The following is a 15,360-nucleotide window of genomic DNA, read 5'->3' as shown; positions in this document are numbered from 1 at the left end:
CATACGATTGAGACAAGGTCACTTGTAATAACTTTTCATAGGTTTGGCTCTTTTTTCCTTATTAATTCTTGTTGAGAGCTTCCAGTCTATGAGAGCTAACTAGTTAGCCACTAGCAAAACACTAATGGGAGCTAGCAGCTTGACAACCAAATACCAGATGATTAATAGTAGCTGTAGCATAGCTGTACAAGCGGTAGTAGTAATACTAAAAGTACAAGCAGCAATAGTAGTATAAATAACTGTTAGAGTCGTAGATAGGGTTGTCACCTTTCAGAAATGAAAATAAAGGACGCCCACCACGGCTGCTTGGGGCCACAGTTCAGTAAAGTTGGAAAGATATTCACAGGTTCGGACTTCTGGCCTCAGTAACTCATTAGATATAGGTTGTCAAAACATAAACGATGTCTCTTTCCCATTGTTGAAAGGTAGACAATGTGCTACAAACCCAGTTTTATCTAAAGTAGCTGTCTTTGAAGTTGCAGGAATAACATTGGTGTCAACAGAAGCCAGTTGAAGGCTGCAGTGATTCTGGCACCACTACAGTGTATCAGAGTGAAGTTATTGAATATTTGTGTGTCTTTGCTGTTGCAGCAGTTTTGCAATTTGCAGACAATCCCTGTTCACTCCATAGACACCATAGACTGAAGTTTCCATTTCACCCACAGCGTGCTTTAGGGCATCCATGTCAGATTTGATGTTTGAAATACTGACCGACAACTCAGATTTAACTGTCTGTAGTTCCGTTTTGATCGATGTTTAACTTTGACTCAAAGCCACCAGGAGCTGGGTCTTTAAAATAACCACCATCTCCTTTCAGAGTGAAAGTCGCAGTTCCTCCTTAAGGTCAGAGATTGCAGCATCTGAGGGCCTCTTCAAAAGAAGACGTAGTTGATGAAGGCCATGACCAAGGAGCCCTGAGATCTTAGGCAGCATCTCCCTCAGGTGGGTGTCAACGGTGTTCACCTTTAGGGTCTGTGGTAATTAGGGCTGAACCCGAATATCCAGAATTTCCAAATATTTGTTCGCTACGGCGGTCTCCGGATATTAATTTTGGTATCCAAATATTCGCAGCAGCGGCGGTGGCGAACACGCGGTCGCGGACATTTGGCACCCTGGGGATGGTAGAGGGTCATCTCGTCGCACCCGACATGGGCTGGATCAGGGCTCTGCCCAGCTGTTCCAGGGACAACCTTCGCTTGTTGAGTTTTCCACTCATTCACTCAGAGTGAAGTTCACGCCAAATGACAAACGCATTGTAGGCCGAGACATCCACCATGTTGTGGAATAACGCCATGGGCCAGTGACACGTTTTTCTTCAACAGCTGTAGGTGGCCGTGACTTTGTCCAGGTTGTCCACCCCTCCCTTGGTACGATTGTACTTGAGAATGGCAGCGGGTTTCCCTCTTCTTCCTCCTTCTACTCCTTCTTCTCCTCCTCCTCTTCCTCCTCCTCCTACTCCTGCTGCGAGCCCAGGTGGATTGGTGGCGGCGGGGGGCGGGGGGGCGGGGGCAGGAGGGACGACGGTGACGCTCTGATCCGTGGTGAGAATGAGGATGTTTTTGTTCTTCTTGGCCACATATGATATCAGTCCCAGCCGAGGGCCTCCTCCTCCTCCTCTTCCTCCTCCGGGCTCCGGGCTCCGTGGTGATCGCGAGGATTGAGGAGGACGCCTCCCTGCCTTTGCAATCGCGCATTTCCGGCGGTATTTCGGATGTGTTGCGCCGATGGGTGCCGAGGATGGCGAGTCCTCGTTCTCTGAATAGGCGGGTCGCAAGCCAGCAGTGTGACGAACAGGGCCGTCCGTCACGTATGTTTGCACATTGCACATGACACTTTATGCATTCAGTTAGCGTGTTAATGCACCCAACACTGTGAGAAGCTAATTGGTAAATAATTTGTACACGATTGTCGGTTTTAAATATTTTATTAACCAAACAGTTTTATTGAGGTTGGCCGTGGGTCCGGTCCGGTGGCGTCACCTTGGGTGATGGCGGCGGCCGGGTCTGCGGAGGTGACAGCATAATTTAGATTGGAATGTACAATATTGTGAGATAATTTAAATTGGTGGTTCTCTTAGTGTGGTGTGCATGCGGTGAATGTATTGAGTGTCGTGGAGGTGTGTGTGTGAATGAGTGGTCTGTGCAGTTAACCTACCGTTTCCTCTTGTGTCCAGGTGCGTCTGGCCAAAAGAGTCCCCAGGGAGCCAGACGCCCAAAAGACTGTTCCGGGCTGAACCAAGGGGAGGGATACGGAAGGGGTGGCTGCAATACTTTTAACTTTATATTGTGTTGTTGGTTTAAGTTTGGTGGGTTTAGTTGGGTTAGTTTGCATTAGTTATTTTTTTGTTTACTTTATTCTGGGTTTTGGTTTATGATGGAGAGTTTTTAACTTAGGTGGTAACAGCTAAGGATAAGGTGATCTACCTCCAGAGTTTTATTGGTTTATTCCTGTTGAGCAGACCAGTATTAGAGGAGGCTGTTCCCCTCATTCAGAAAAAAACGGTTTGTCTGTCTGGTTGTTCTGCGTTCTGCTGCTGGAGAAGCCATTGATCCTACCCTCCAACGCACCTGCACTTTTTGCACTTGCACTTTTTGCACTTGCACTTTGATATTTTGTATTTTTGCACATTTGGAAAATAAAGAAGGAAAAAAAAGAAAAGAAGTCGACCACTCAAATGCTGCCTCCGCCTGCCTTTGTACCACTGTTCTTCCACCGCTCGAGCCGCTTGATCACATTTGGTGTCAGAAGTGCTGCCCTGCCACAGTGAGTACATTTGGTGTCAGAAGTGCTGCCCTGCCACAGTGAGTACATTTGGTGTCAGAAGTGCTGCCCTGCCACAGTGAGTACGTTTGGTGTCAGAAGTCCTGCCCTGCCATAGTGAGTACAAGAGCAAGAAAATGAGTCCTAAACGTAACAAGAAGAAGGTGGAGTCAGATGACGGGGGCGCTGCAGGGTCTGACTCCGATGCCGCTAATGTTGGTCCTAAAGAAGGTGTGGAGGAATTGTCAGCGCTGGTTAAGATGTTAATTGAAAACCAGAATGCAAGAGACAAGAAAATAGAGGAAGAATTGTCTAAACAGGAGCAGTGTTGGCGATTTATGCAAGAGCAGTTCCAGAAACTCCAGCAGCAGCAGAAGCAGTCTGAGTCATACGAGCAAAATGTGCACGGACGAAATATAGCCGTTCAGCCTTTGATTGATGACGGTGAGGAAGCTAAAGATGAAGGGCCCGACCCAGGCGGCTATGGTGGCCATGGTTATAGGTCCCATTGGGAGGCGAAACTGCCTGTGTTGACGGCCAATGATGATATTGAACACTTTTTAATCACGTTTGAGAGGATGGCCCAAGTCTGTCGGTGGCCAGAAGAGGAGTGGTCCGTCCGTCTGGTGCCGTTGTTGACAGGTAAAGCACGCAGCGCTTTTGTGCAAATGGATATTCGTTACTCTGATGACTATGAGAAGGTGAAGGACGCTATTCTTGCCAAGTATGAAATAACTGATGAAACCTATCGAAGACGTTTCAGATCGCTGAAAATCGAGCCAGACGAGACGCCGTGGGAGCTGTATGTCCGGTTGAAGGACCTGCTGCATCGATGGCTCCACCCCGAGAAGGCCAAGAAGAGCGACATGCTGGAGAAGCTCATCCTGGAGCAGTTTCTCCGCATGGTCAGTCCAGAGCTCGAGGTGTGGATCCGCGAGCGGGCTCCACGTGACGCGGCGGAAGCAGCGCGGCTGGCAGAGGCGTTTCTGTCGGCGCGAAAGAGGACTAGAGTTGGGGACTTCGGACAGGAGCCTCGCTTCACCAAGCAGAGTAAGTCCTTTGGGGGTGATAGGCGTGGTCTTGGTCCAGGGGGTTATGTTGATGAGCCATCTCCACAGGTTGAGCCAGGTCCAGCTAAAAAGTGCTCAAACTTTAAGATGCGAGGTCAGGATTTGAGGTGTCATAATTGTAATGGCTTAGGCCATATACAGCGGTTTTGTCCAGCGCAAAAGGTGAAACCCTCTTTACTGTGCGCAGTCCCACGTCCAGTTGTGTCACCATCGGTAGAGGTGAAGGGGTGCACCACGCCTGTGTTAGTGAATGGCCAGAAAGTTGAGGCTTTGTTGGACTCCGGTTGTTTTCAGTCTGTAGTCCTCTCCAGTTTGGTTTCAGGGGAGAGGTGGTCCAGAGATAAAACACCACTTACCTGTATTCATGGAGATGAGCATTTGTACCCCACAGCTGAGGTTTATTTGACAGTAGGAGGGCAAACTTACCTGTTGAATGTAGCCTTAGCAGAAAACTTGCCTTATGACGCCATTCTTGGCAATGATGTTCCCACTTTAGTTGATCTGATGTCCCAGAGTAACCTGTTGGAGGAAGAGAAGGTTGATTCTGTCCCTAAAAAGTCAGAAAGTGAACCAGTGAACCCTGTGAATGTCCTTACTAGACCACAAAAAGCTAAAGTCATGTTTGAGGAGCTTCCTTTCTGGGAGGAAGAGTTTGAGGCTCAGCCAGGGAAGCCCAGAAAAACAAAAGCCCAGAGAAGGCAGGAAAAATTTGCGTTTTCTTCACAAGAACAGAACAAGGTTGAGAAACCACTTAGCCCTGTTGAGTTTGACATCCCCATAGATATTGGGGTGCTGCAAAAAGCAGACCCGTCGCTTAAAGCTTGGTTTGGGAAAGTGACTGATCAGGGGGAAGCTAAATGTTTGGATGAAGCCAGATATATTGTCAAAAATGGAATTCTGTATCAAATTAATGACAAAATTGAAGCACTCGCATTGCCTCACCAGTTCAGACAGCAGGTCATGGAGCTGGGGCACTCCATTCCATGGGCCGGTCACATGGCTTTTCAAAAAACACTGCGTCGTATTGGTAGTCGGTTTGTGTGGCCTGGCATGTACACACAGATTTCAGAATTTTGTAAATCATGTCAAGAATGTCAGTTAACAGCGGGAAAAGGAGTTGCACAGGCTCAGTTACAGCCGTTGCCTATAATTGGTACCCCATTTGAAAGGATTGGCATGGACATTGTTGGTCCACTTCAGAGAAGTTCCTCTGGGAACCGCTTTATTTTGGTTATTTGTGATTATGCTACAAGATATCCTGAAGCTTTTCCATTGCGCACAATTAAAGCCAAACAAGTGGCGAATTGCCTGTTGCAGTTATTTTCTAGAGTGGGTGTTGCCAAAGAAGTTCTGACAGATTGTGGTACCAATTTTATGTCAAAGTTGCTAAAGCAGGTCTATCAGCTGTTGGGAGTTAAGGGCATTAAAACTACGCCTTATCACCCTCAAACGGACGGGCTCACAGAACGTTATAACAAGACTCTGAAACATATGCTGCGTAAGTTTGTGTCCAGCACAGGCACTGACTGGGACCAATGGCTGCCATATCTCCTGTTCGCCTATCGGGAGGTCCCCCAGTCATCAACGGGTTTCTCCCCCTTTGAACTGCTTTATGGACGCCAGGTTCGAGGGCCATTGGACCTCCTGAAGGACTATTGGGAGCGGACTGAGAACGAGGGAGACAACATCATAGCCTACGTCCTGAAAATGAGGGAGCGGCTTGAGGCCATGACGGCACTGGCGCAGGACAACCTCAAGGAGGCGCAGCAGTACCAGAAAGTGTGGTTTGACCAGAAAGCAAAAGAGAGAGTCTTCAGCCCAGGCCAAAAGGTACTGTTATTACTGCCAACTAGTGAAAACAAATTACTAGCTAAATGGCATGGTCCTTATGAGGTTACAAAAAGGGTGGGGAAAGTAACCTATGAACTCTATATGCCTGACAGAAAAAAGAAGCATCAGGGGTTTCATGTGAACTTATTGAAAGAGTTTCATGTTCGTCCTGAGCCAGCGCAGCAGCTGTTGGTTCGAGCTGTGCAGGACGAAGAAGTGACTGAGAAATATTTCCCTACCAGTGCTGTGGAAACTGTTGGGGTTGACCTGTCCCATCTCTCCCCCTCTCAGCAGAAAGCTCTCCAGCCATTGCTTGATCCTGCTCTATTCAAAGAGACGCCGGGCTTTACTTCTTTGGTCCAGCACAAAGTTAGGCTGAAGAAGGATGCCCCGGTCCGGCAGAGGAGTTACAGGGTGCCTGAACGTTTGGTGTCTGTTCTGAAAAAAGAAATCATGCTAATGCTTGAGCTGGGAATCATAGAAGTGTCCAGTAGTGAGTGGTGCAGTCCTATCGTGCTGGTGCCCAAGAAGGATGGTTCTCTGCGCTTTTGCATTGATTTCAGGTATCTGAATGCTGTGTCCAATTTCGACCCGTACCCAATGCCACGGATCGATGACCTGTTGGAGAGAGTGGGAGGAGCAGCATATATTACGACCGTTGACCTCAGTAAAGGCTACTGGCAAGTAGCACTGGCCCCTGAAGCAAAGGAACTGACTGCTTTCAGGACACCATTTGGTATGTACCAGTTTAAAGCAATGCCATTTGGTCTGCAGGGGGCTCCAGCAACCTTCCAGCGCCTGATGGATTACGTGTTGAGGGATGTGACAGATTTTGCTGCCGCCTATCTGGACGATGTGATCGTGTACAGCAGTTGCTGGGAAGAACATCTGTATCACCTCCAGGAGGTCTTGAAGAGGATCAGAGCAGCTGGACTGACCATTAACCCCCGCAAATGCTTTGTGGCCCACCGCGAAGTCCAGTATCTGGGCTTCACAATCGGCTTTGGGAAGATAAAGCCACGGGTGGAGAAGATGGATGCCATCCGCTCATTTCCGGTCCCCACCACAAAAAGGCAGGTGCGGGGATTCATCGGACTAGCGGGTTGGTACAGGAAATTTGTGCCAAACTTCTCTGAAAGAACTGCAGTTTTAACAGACTTGACGAAAAAGGCAGCGCCCAATAAAGTGCACTGGTCAGAGGAGTGCGAGCGAGCATTTCAAGATCTTAAGGATGTTATCTGTTCAGAGCCAGTCCTCCACAGCCCCGACTTCAGTCAGCCCTTTATCCTTCAGACGGACGCTTCTCGGAGTGGGCTGGGGGCCGTCCTGATCCAGGAGAGGGAGGGGGAGAGGAGACCAGTTGTTTTCCTCAGTCGGAAGCTGTTGGACCGTGAAACCAGGTACTCAACTGTTGAAAAGGAGTGCTTGGCAGTAAAATGGGCTGTTGACTCTCTCAGGTACTACCTGCTTGGTCGCCACTTTGTCCTGGAGACGGACCATCGTGCTCTTCAATGGCTGCATAAGATGAAGGATGCCAACAGTCGCATCACTGGATGGTACCTCTCTCTTCAGCCGTACGACTTTACAGTCCAGTACCGCCCTGGGAAGTCAAATGTGGTAGCGGACTGCCTCTCCAGAAGAAATGAGGATGGAGATGGAGGCTTCGCCTTGGAGAGGGAGGGGGAAGTGTGACGAACAGGGCCGTCCGTCACGTATGTTTGCACATTGCACATGACACTTTATGCATTCAGTTAGCATGTTAATGCACCCAACACTGTGAGAAGCTAATTGGTAAATAATTTGTACACGATTGTCGGTTTTAAATATTTTATTAACCAAACAGTTTTATTGAGGTTGGCCGTGGGTCCGGTCCGGTGGCGTCACCTTGGGTGATGGCGGCGGCCGGGTCTGCGGAGGTGACAGCATAATTTAGATTGGAATGTACAATATTGTGAGATAATTTAAATTGGTGGTTCTCTTAGTGTGGTGTGCATGCGGTGAATGTATTGAGTGTCGTGGAGGTGTGTGTGTGAATGAGTGGTCTGTGCAGTTAACCTACCGTTTCCTCTTGTGTCCAGGTGCGTCTGGCCAAAAGAGTCCCCAGGGAGCCAGACGCCCAAAAGACTGTTCCGGGCTGAACCAAGGGGAGGGATACGGAAGGGGTGGCTGCAATACTTTTAACTTTATATTGTGTTGTTGGTTTAAGTTTGGTGGGTTTAGTTGGGTTAGTTTGCATTAGTCATTTTTGTTTACTTTATTCTGGGTTTTGGTTTATGATGGAGAGTTTTTAACTTAGGTGGTAACAGCTAAGGATAAGGTGATCTACCTCCAGAGTTTTATTGGTTTATTCCTGTTGAGCAGACCAGTATTAGAGGAGGCTGTTCCCCTCATTCAGAAAAAAACGGTTTGTCTGTCTGGTTGTTCTGCGTTCTGCTGCTGGAGAAGCCATTGATCCTACCCTCCAACGCACCTGCACTTTTTGCACTTGCACTTTTTGCACTTGCACTTTGATATTTTGTATGTTTGCACATTTGGAAAATAAAAAGGAAAAAAAAGAAAAGAAGTCGACCACTCAAATGCTGCCTCCGCCTGCCTTTGTACCACTGTTCTTCCACCGCTCGAGCCGCTTGATCACAATGTGAAAAAGTTGTCGCACGTCACGGTCCAACCCGGACCCAGCCGCCCCCGAGTCAGATCCATGACGACGCGACAAGCCAGGTTCTTCTCAGGCGGACTCCATTTGTCGTGCTTTCCCAGGTACGCTTGCATCTACCACGCGTAGCTGGACCTGGCATCACAGGTGACCCATATCTTGAGTCTGTTACCTGGCCGGTTTGCTTGGCATGTACTGCCTGAACGGACATTGGCCTGCGGCGGCGGTGTCATCAGAGAGTAAGAGCACAGGAGAGGAGAGTACAGGAGAGGAGAGCACAGGAGAGGAGAGAAAAGAGAAGAAAGGAAAAGAAAAATAAACAGCGATTACAGTAATGCTTATTAATATTATTATTATTATTGTTATTATTATTATTATTATTGTCATTATTATTATTTTAAATGTCATTATGAGCTACCAAAGACACAGCTGTAACACACACACACACACACACACACACACACACACACGAATAAGAAAAGAAAAGAAAACAACAACAATTACCTCTGAACGGGACCAGCCTCTCGTCTACGGTCACGTCTGGGGCCCGGGACGTACATGTCCGGCAACCTGGTTCGCCACAGATCCAACACTTGTCTCGCTGCGGCCAACTTGTCTGAAGAGAGGCATCGCCTGGACTCTTTGGTCCTTCTGTCATCGAACCGCAGCGTGCTGGTGTACGCCCTGAACGTTTTTAGTGGCATGCCAGAGCGCAGCAGCGGTCGTCCGGTGTCCTAATCCCAGAGGCTCTCGCAGGCCTCGCCTCTGGACCTGTACACAGCGGACAGAAATGAGTGAGCCCCAGGTAAGCTCGAAACCACATCCCGTCCATTGTTCTCCAGCCGTCCGGAGCTCGGCCTCTACCTTCCACCCCGAGATTGGTCATCTCTATGACCGTGTCCTGGATCTCTGGGGCGGATGAATGCCAGGAACATGGAGACTACGTCTTTGGCTGCATCTTTGGCGAAGGCCGTGGGTCCCGGAGCCGGGTGGAGGCGAAGAAGAGGGCTGCCCTCGTCCTCGTCCTCGTCTCCGTCGTCGTCGGGCGCAGTGCTCCTCCTCGGGGTTGGTTCGCCTCCTCCGATGTACTCGTATCGCGGATTGAGCTGCTACTGGAGCGTTGTCAATCGCAGCACCTCGGTGGTTCTTCCTTCATCCGACTCTGGCGGAGGGCCGGATGAGAAGGCTGTTTCGGTCCTAGGACTCTGAGGTTGTTCCCGTTCCCATTCTGGTTCTTGTTCTTGTTGTTGGTGGTGGTGAGTATTGTTGGTGGCGGCGGTGGTGTCGTTGCTGTTGTGCAGTGGCAGCGGCGGTGGCGGCGGCAGCGGTCACTTTTTCCCCGTTCACAAGGGGTTTTCGAGGTTTTATTTGTTGTCGTTGTTCTTGTTCTTGTTCTTCTTCTTCCTGTTCTTCTTCTTGTCGGCGTTCTCGTTGTTCTCTTTGTTGTTCTCGTCGTTCTTGTCTCAGTTGCCGCTGTTGGCATTGTTGTCTTTGTCGTCGTCGCTGTTGTGCAGCTGCAGCGGCAGCCTCAGGGTCTCCCTGGGTCCTGAGAGCGGGGTGTGAGCATGAGGAGCACGTTGTCCTCTTCCTCCCACTCGTCCTGGATCCCCGTCTCCTTGTCGTCGTCGTCGTCGTCGCACCCTCTATCGGTGACCTGCTATCCGTGGCTGAGGAGAGTCCCATGGTCATGAATAAGGGACAAAAAGGAAACAAAATCCGGTCGATGTCTTTCGCGTGTAGGCACCGGCGGCCGTCCGACGGGCTGTTGTTTATTGTTGTTTATTCTGGAACCCAACAACAATTCCGGAACCTAAAAGCCTTCCGGAACCCATCAACAGTCCGGAAAACCATCAACATTGTTCCAATCTTCCGCACTTTTCGAATCTTGGCCTCAGATCACATTCTTCAACCAGACAGCATTCCGGAATATTCAAACATTTTAGAATTCAACAACATTCCGGAACCCAACAACATTCTGGAACCAACAACATTCCAGAACCCATCAACATTCTGGAACCCATCAACATTCCGGAAACCATCAACATTGTTCCAATCTCCCGCACTTTTCGAACCATGGCAGGGTTCATCGCCAGCACATTTCAGTGTAACAGGCCATTACGCTGTCGTAACGGGCCGTTACGCTGTCAGTTTAAAAGATTACGCTGTGATTAGGGCCACTACGCTGTTATTTTGAAAGATAACGCCATGTGCGTTTGTTTTTATCAACTGGGTGCTTATCTAGATTAATTTATGTCTCCCCACCTCAGCCGTACTTTCCTGTTGATTGACCCGTTCCCGTCTAAAATTAAGAGTCGCTTCCAATCTCGGGGTTACAATTAGCATGTTTCGGTTGTTTCCGTGATGCCATGTATGGTGAATAGTGACTTAAATCACTAGCATTTGGAGCATCTATGTGACGCTCAGTGGCTGACATCTGGGCCGTCCGCTCGCGAGATTTAATGAAGGCTAGTGCACATGCGTGTGCGCGTGCGGGAGGACCTGCCGTTATGCTGTAAAAAAATCCTGGTGAGAACCCTGCATGGCCTCAGGCCACATTCTGCAACCAGACAGCATTCTGGAATGCTTCAACATTCTAGAAACCAACAACATTCCGGAACCCAACAACATTCTGGAACCCATCAACATTCCGGAACCTAACAACAATTCCAGAACCTAACAGCCTTCCGGAACCTATCAACATTCCGGAACCCATCAACAGTCTGGAAACCATCAACATTGTTCCAAATCTTGGCCTCAGGTCACATTCTTCAACCAGACAGCATTCCTGAATGTTCAAACATTCTAGAATCCAACAACATTCCAGAACCCAACAACAATTCCTGAACCCAACAACATTCCGGAACCCATTAACATTCTGGAACCCATCAACATTCCATAAACCATCAACATTGTTCCAATCTCCCGCACTTTTCGAATCATGGCCTCAGGCCACATTCTTCAACCAGATAGCAATCTGGAATGCTTCAACATTCTAGAATCCAACAAACATTCCGGAGTCCAACAACATTCTGGAACCCATCAACATTCCGGAATCCAACAACATTCCGGAACCCAACAACATTCTGGAACCTATCAACATACCGGAACTCATCAACATTTTTCCAATCCCCTGCACTTTTTGAATCTTGGCCTCAGGCCACATTCTGCAACCAGACAGCATTCCGGAATGCTTCAACATTCTAGAATCCAACAACATGCCGGAACCCATCAACATTCTTTAACCCATCAACATTCCGGAAACAATCAACATTGTTCCAATCTCCCGCACTTTTCGAATCTTGGCCTCAGGCCACATTCTGCAACCAGATAGCAATCCGGAATACTTCAACATTCTAGAATCCAACAAACATTCCGGAGCCCAACAACATTCTGGAACCCATCAACATTCAGGAATCCAACAACATTCTGGAACCCAACAACATTCTGGAACCCATCAACATTCCGGAACCCATCAACAGTCCGGAAACCATCAACATTGTTCCAATCTTCCGCACTTTTCAAATCTTGGCCTCAGGTCACATTCTTCAACCAGACAGCAATGTTCAAACATTCTAGAATTCAACAACATTCCGGAACCCAACAACAATTCCTGAACCCATCGAAATTTTATAAGAGAAGCAAGTTCAATTTCAATAGTATTGTGCCTCAGTTTATCATTTACATAACTGCCAGATCAGAGTTGATCTACAAAGGAATATAACATTTAGTCACAGGTATCTGGAACTGAACAATCTAGTATTTTACTTATTATCAAAACAACTTGTCATGGTCGAGAAATTATTTAAAATTTACAGTTTTACACATGTACAATTTACAGTTAATGTCTTCTCTGTAGTTTTTTACACTCTGTAAAGTCATCCCGGGTTAGACAGACCCAGGTGGTGAAGTGATCAAGTACGCCGGTGTTCCAATTGCACATTAACGATGTGTCCTCCCGTTCTCGGGAGTCTGTATGTCCGAGTCCAAACGAACGCGAACGTCCAGCACAGTTTGTGCACTGCGAAAAACATGCCGATGTTAAAACAATAGTTCAGCTAATTAGTTCCGCATAGACGGACCTTTTCCTCCCAGTCGCTCGAGCCCCCCTTGTCATGCCCATAAACTGTAAATAAATCTTTTTATATCTTTATATACAGTCTATGGCCATGCCTCTTCAGAGCTGACAGCAGCTCTAAGGCCAGGGTCTGACTTGTGACCTGACAGCACTTTTTGCCGCTAGTTGCGTACATGAATTTTTTTGAGCACATAGTACAGAAGCAAGCACAGGGCTCCTTCATTGTTTTGAACCAGCAACCAAAGGGCTTGCCCTCTCTGTTTAACTCTTCCAACCACGGGAAGCGCCATTTATTTTCAGTCCACCAAGGAACGTGGCGCAGTTATGGGCCCGATCGGCGTACGTTTGTCCTTCCGTCTATTTGTCTTTGCGCAACATTACTCAAAAAAGTGAAATAAGGAATTTGGATGAAATTTTCATGAAAGGTCAGAAATTGCACAAGGACCACCTGTTTAGATTTTGGCAGTGATGTGGCTTTTTGAGTCTGGATCAGTGGATTTGTTAAGGATTTCTGTATCACTGCAAGATCGCACCACGACGTCACTGTAACCATGACAACAAAGGACTCACCCGCAGCTGGATCTCAACTTCTTTCTAAGACCCGCCCCCACTCTACTTCCCATTGGCTGGTGTTATTAGTTTGGTTGCAAGCAAAAGCTGCATTCCCCTGATTCCATTGGTAGACGAACTAATATCTTTTTTTTTTTCTCGAGCCAAACATCGGCACCGCACGCCGGAATTCCAGCACGGTGCCGGAATACTTTAAGCCATGAGAGAAGCAGAGAAAATATTTGACTCATCATAAAGCAGGAAGACACTGAGCTGCTCTGGTGTTTCTGATAACACCAAGCAGCCACCTGGACAGCCAATAGGAACACAGCTTACTGGAAGTCCAAAGGGCTGGCTTAGTGAAGTAAATTTAGTTTAAAGTGGAAGCAGAAAGTTCACAAAGAAAACTGAAAACCACTTCTGATACCTGAAATCTCGGAATTTTCACACAAAGAATGCCTGAACATGTCAAACTGGTTTCATAGTAGAATCTTCACTGTAAAAACGTCCTAGTATGCTGTGTTGCTCTAAAAACATTATGACCCGGCTGTCTGGGGTCGCCGAGGAGCGACACAAAAACAGGACAAACACTGGTTTCCAGGGGGTTAGGAGGGTATTTATTTGAAAGAGTAAGTTTACAACAACACAACATGTGAACAGAAAAATTACAAAGTCTGTCTGAAAATATTAGTTTTTGTCTTTGTTATTGACCAAACTTTTCAGGAAGTACATGAAGAATCATTAAAGCTGTCATGTAGAAGTCTAGCTTATTATGGATCCTTGTGGAGAGTTTAATCTTAGAGTTTGTAAAGCTGTTGAGTTTTTAGAGTCACGTGGATTGTTTTGACATTTAATAGAGTTTAGTGTCTGATTGTAATTCTGTTCAGTGAATGGATAATTTATGACGATATGTTGTTTTTTTTTGCTTAAGCACTTTTTATTGTTTAATTGACTGATGTGGTGTACTTGAAGCTGTTGAGTGTGTGCATTAAAATCCTCAAAGACAAATGTAACAAAGTGGTTGCTGGAGTTATTTCAATTATGCAGGTATTTATGGAAAATACTGAAATGTTGGGGGGAAGGGGGGGGGGGTACAGCATTCACATACAGTCTATGTCATAGACTCTATGAGCAAGCAGTATATCTTATCACTGGAAGTAGTTTGCACTGTTCAAACATACAAACATTACCTTACTACAGGTGTTTGTTTCAAAAGCTTTATGTTGTGAAAAACTGAGATTTGGAAATTTGTGTTTTTTGTGACTTGTCATTTTGTAAAGATGTTTATTTTTGCAGTTTTTTCTATTATTTGGAAATACCAGAATTTGCACATTATTTTACATTTTCGTCTCTCTGATCACATCATTTCTAAAAAAAATAAATAAATCGGACATTACCATCAGTTACTCAGTATTTTCAGTACTTGAGTAGTCTTTTCACCAAATACTTTTTTAGTCTTGAGTAATTTTTTGGATGACTACTTTTTACTTCTACTTGAGTGATATTATTTTGAAGTAACGTTACTCTTGCTTCAGTACAATTTTTGGCTACTCTACCCACCTCTGACCGGTAGTGTATGTTATTGCAATATGCAGGGAGTCTGAACTGTCGTGTTCAGAAAGTTTATTTGGATATTGCATATAATTACAGTTGTTCTACGTGTGTGTGTAATTACACCGAAAATGACTCCTACTAATGTCAAATTTTGATTTACAGTGAATCTTTCTTTGATCAATAGGTTTCTTCTGGCTGGAGACGACATGAACACTCTAAAACATGGTGGAAATTACCAAGATCATTTGAAATGTGATAGAAGTTGCATTTTCTCAAAAACTGGCAACAATTTCAGAAGAAATTGTTTTGTTTAAAAAAAAAAAAAAAAGCTGTATTACATCATGAACATCTCCAACACAATGTCTTACTTTGTTTGCTGTTATGACATTTCCAGAAGAAGCCGATTGGTCAAATATAGATGCACTATAAATCAAGATCTTGTGTGGCTATAAATACTTTGGTGCTTCATACTTCCCATTCACTGAACCCTGATGCCCTTTTAGCACCTACATTGGTTTTTCTCTGCTTGGCATTTATGTTCAACAATTAGAATGGATATAGAAACATAAACTGGCTGCTGACATTGAGCTGTTTAACTGCTGTTCACTGAAATACTGGAACCAGTCAGTGTTTGTTGAGTTTTGTGATGAGTAGAAATAAAGTGGATAAAGTCTGACAGAGAAACAATTTTAAAGCCAAAGTCTGACTTCTGCAGAGCTGGATAACCTTTAACAGAGAGTTAAAAGACAAAACTAACATAGGTGCCTGTAGGACCATGTCTGCCATCCAGACATGCAGTAGCTCATGAAACAGAAGCACACCTGCTTTTCCATCAATGTTCAATATATGCACTTTCCGAGGACGCCAAC

General features: G+C 46.3%; 1 protein-coding gene across 1 annotated transcript; it reads left to right on the top strand.

Moving 5' to 3' along the window:
- The first annotated feature begins 1,705 nt into the window (after nucleotides 1-1,705).
- Nucleotides 1,706-7,798, top strand: LOC127530951 (uncharacterized). Its single transcript, XM_051938956.1, has 4 exons — nucleotides 1,706-4,344; nucleotides 5,350-5,660; nucleotides 6,408-6,737; nucleotides 7,739-7,798. Exons 1-4 carry the CDS (start codon nucleotides 2,898-2,900, stop codon nucleotides 7,796-7,798), a joined length of 2,148 nt encoding a protein of 715 aa, XP_051794916.1. The 5' UTR covers nucleotides 1,706-2,897.
- Nucleotides 7,799-15,360: the final 7,562 nt, after the last annotated feature.

Source organism: Acanthochromis polyacanthus, chromosome 18, assembly GCF_021347895.1.
Source record: "Acanthochromis polyacanthus isolate Apoly-LR-REF ecotype Palm Island chromosome 18, KAUST_Apoly_ChrSc, whole genome shotgun sequence".
Lineage (NCBI taxonomy): Eukaryota > Metazoa > Chordata > Actinopteri > Pomacentridae > Acanthochromis > Acanthochromis polyacanthus.
The sequence above is the reverse complement of the archived record's forward strand: the minus strand, read 5'-3'. Positions and strand labels throughout refer to the sequence as shown.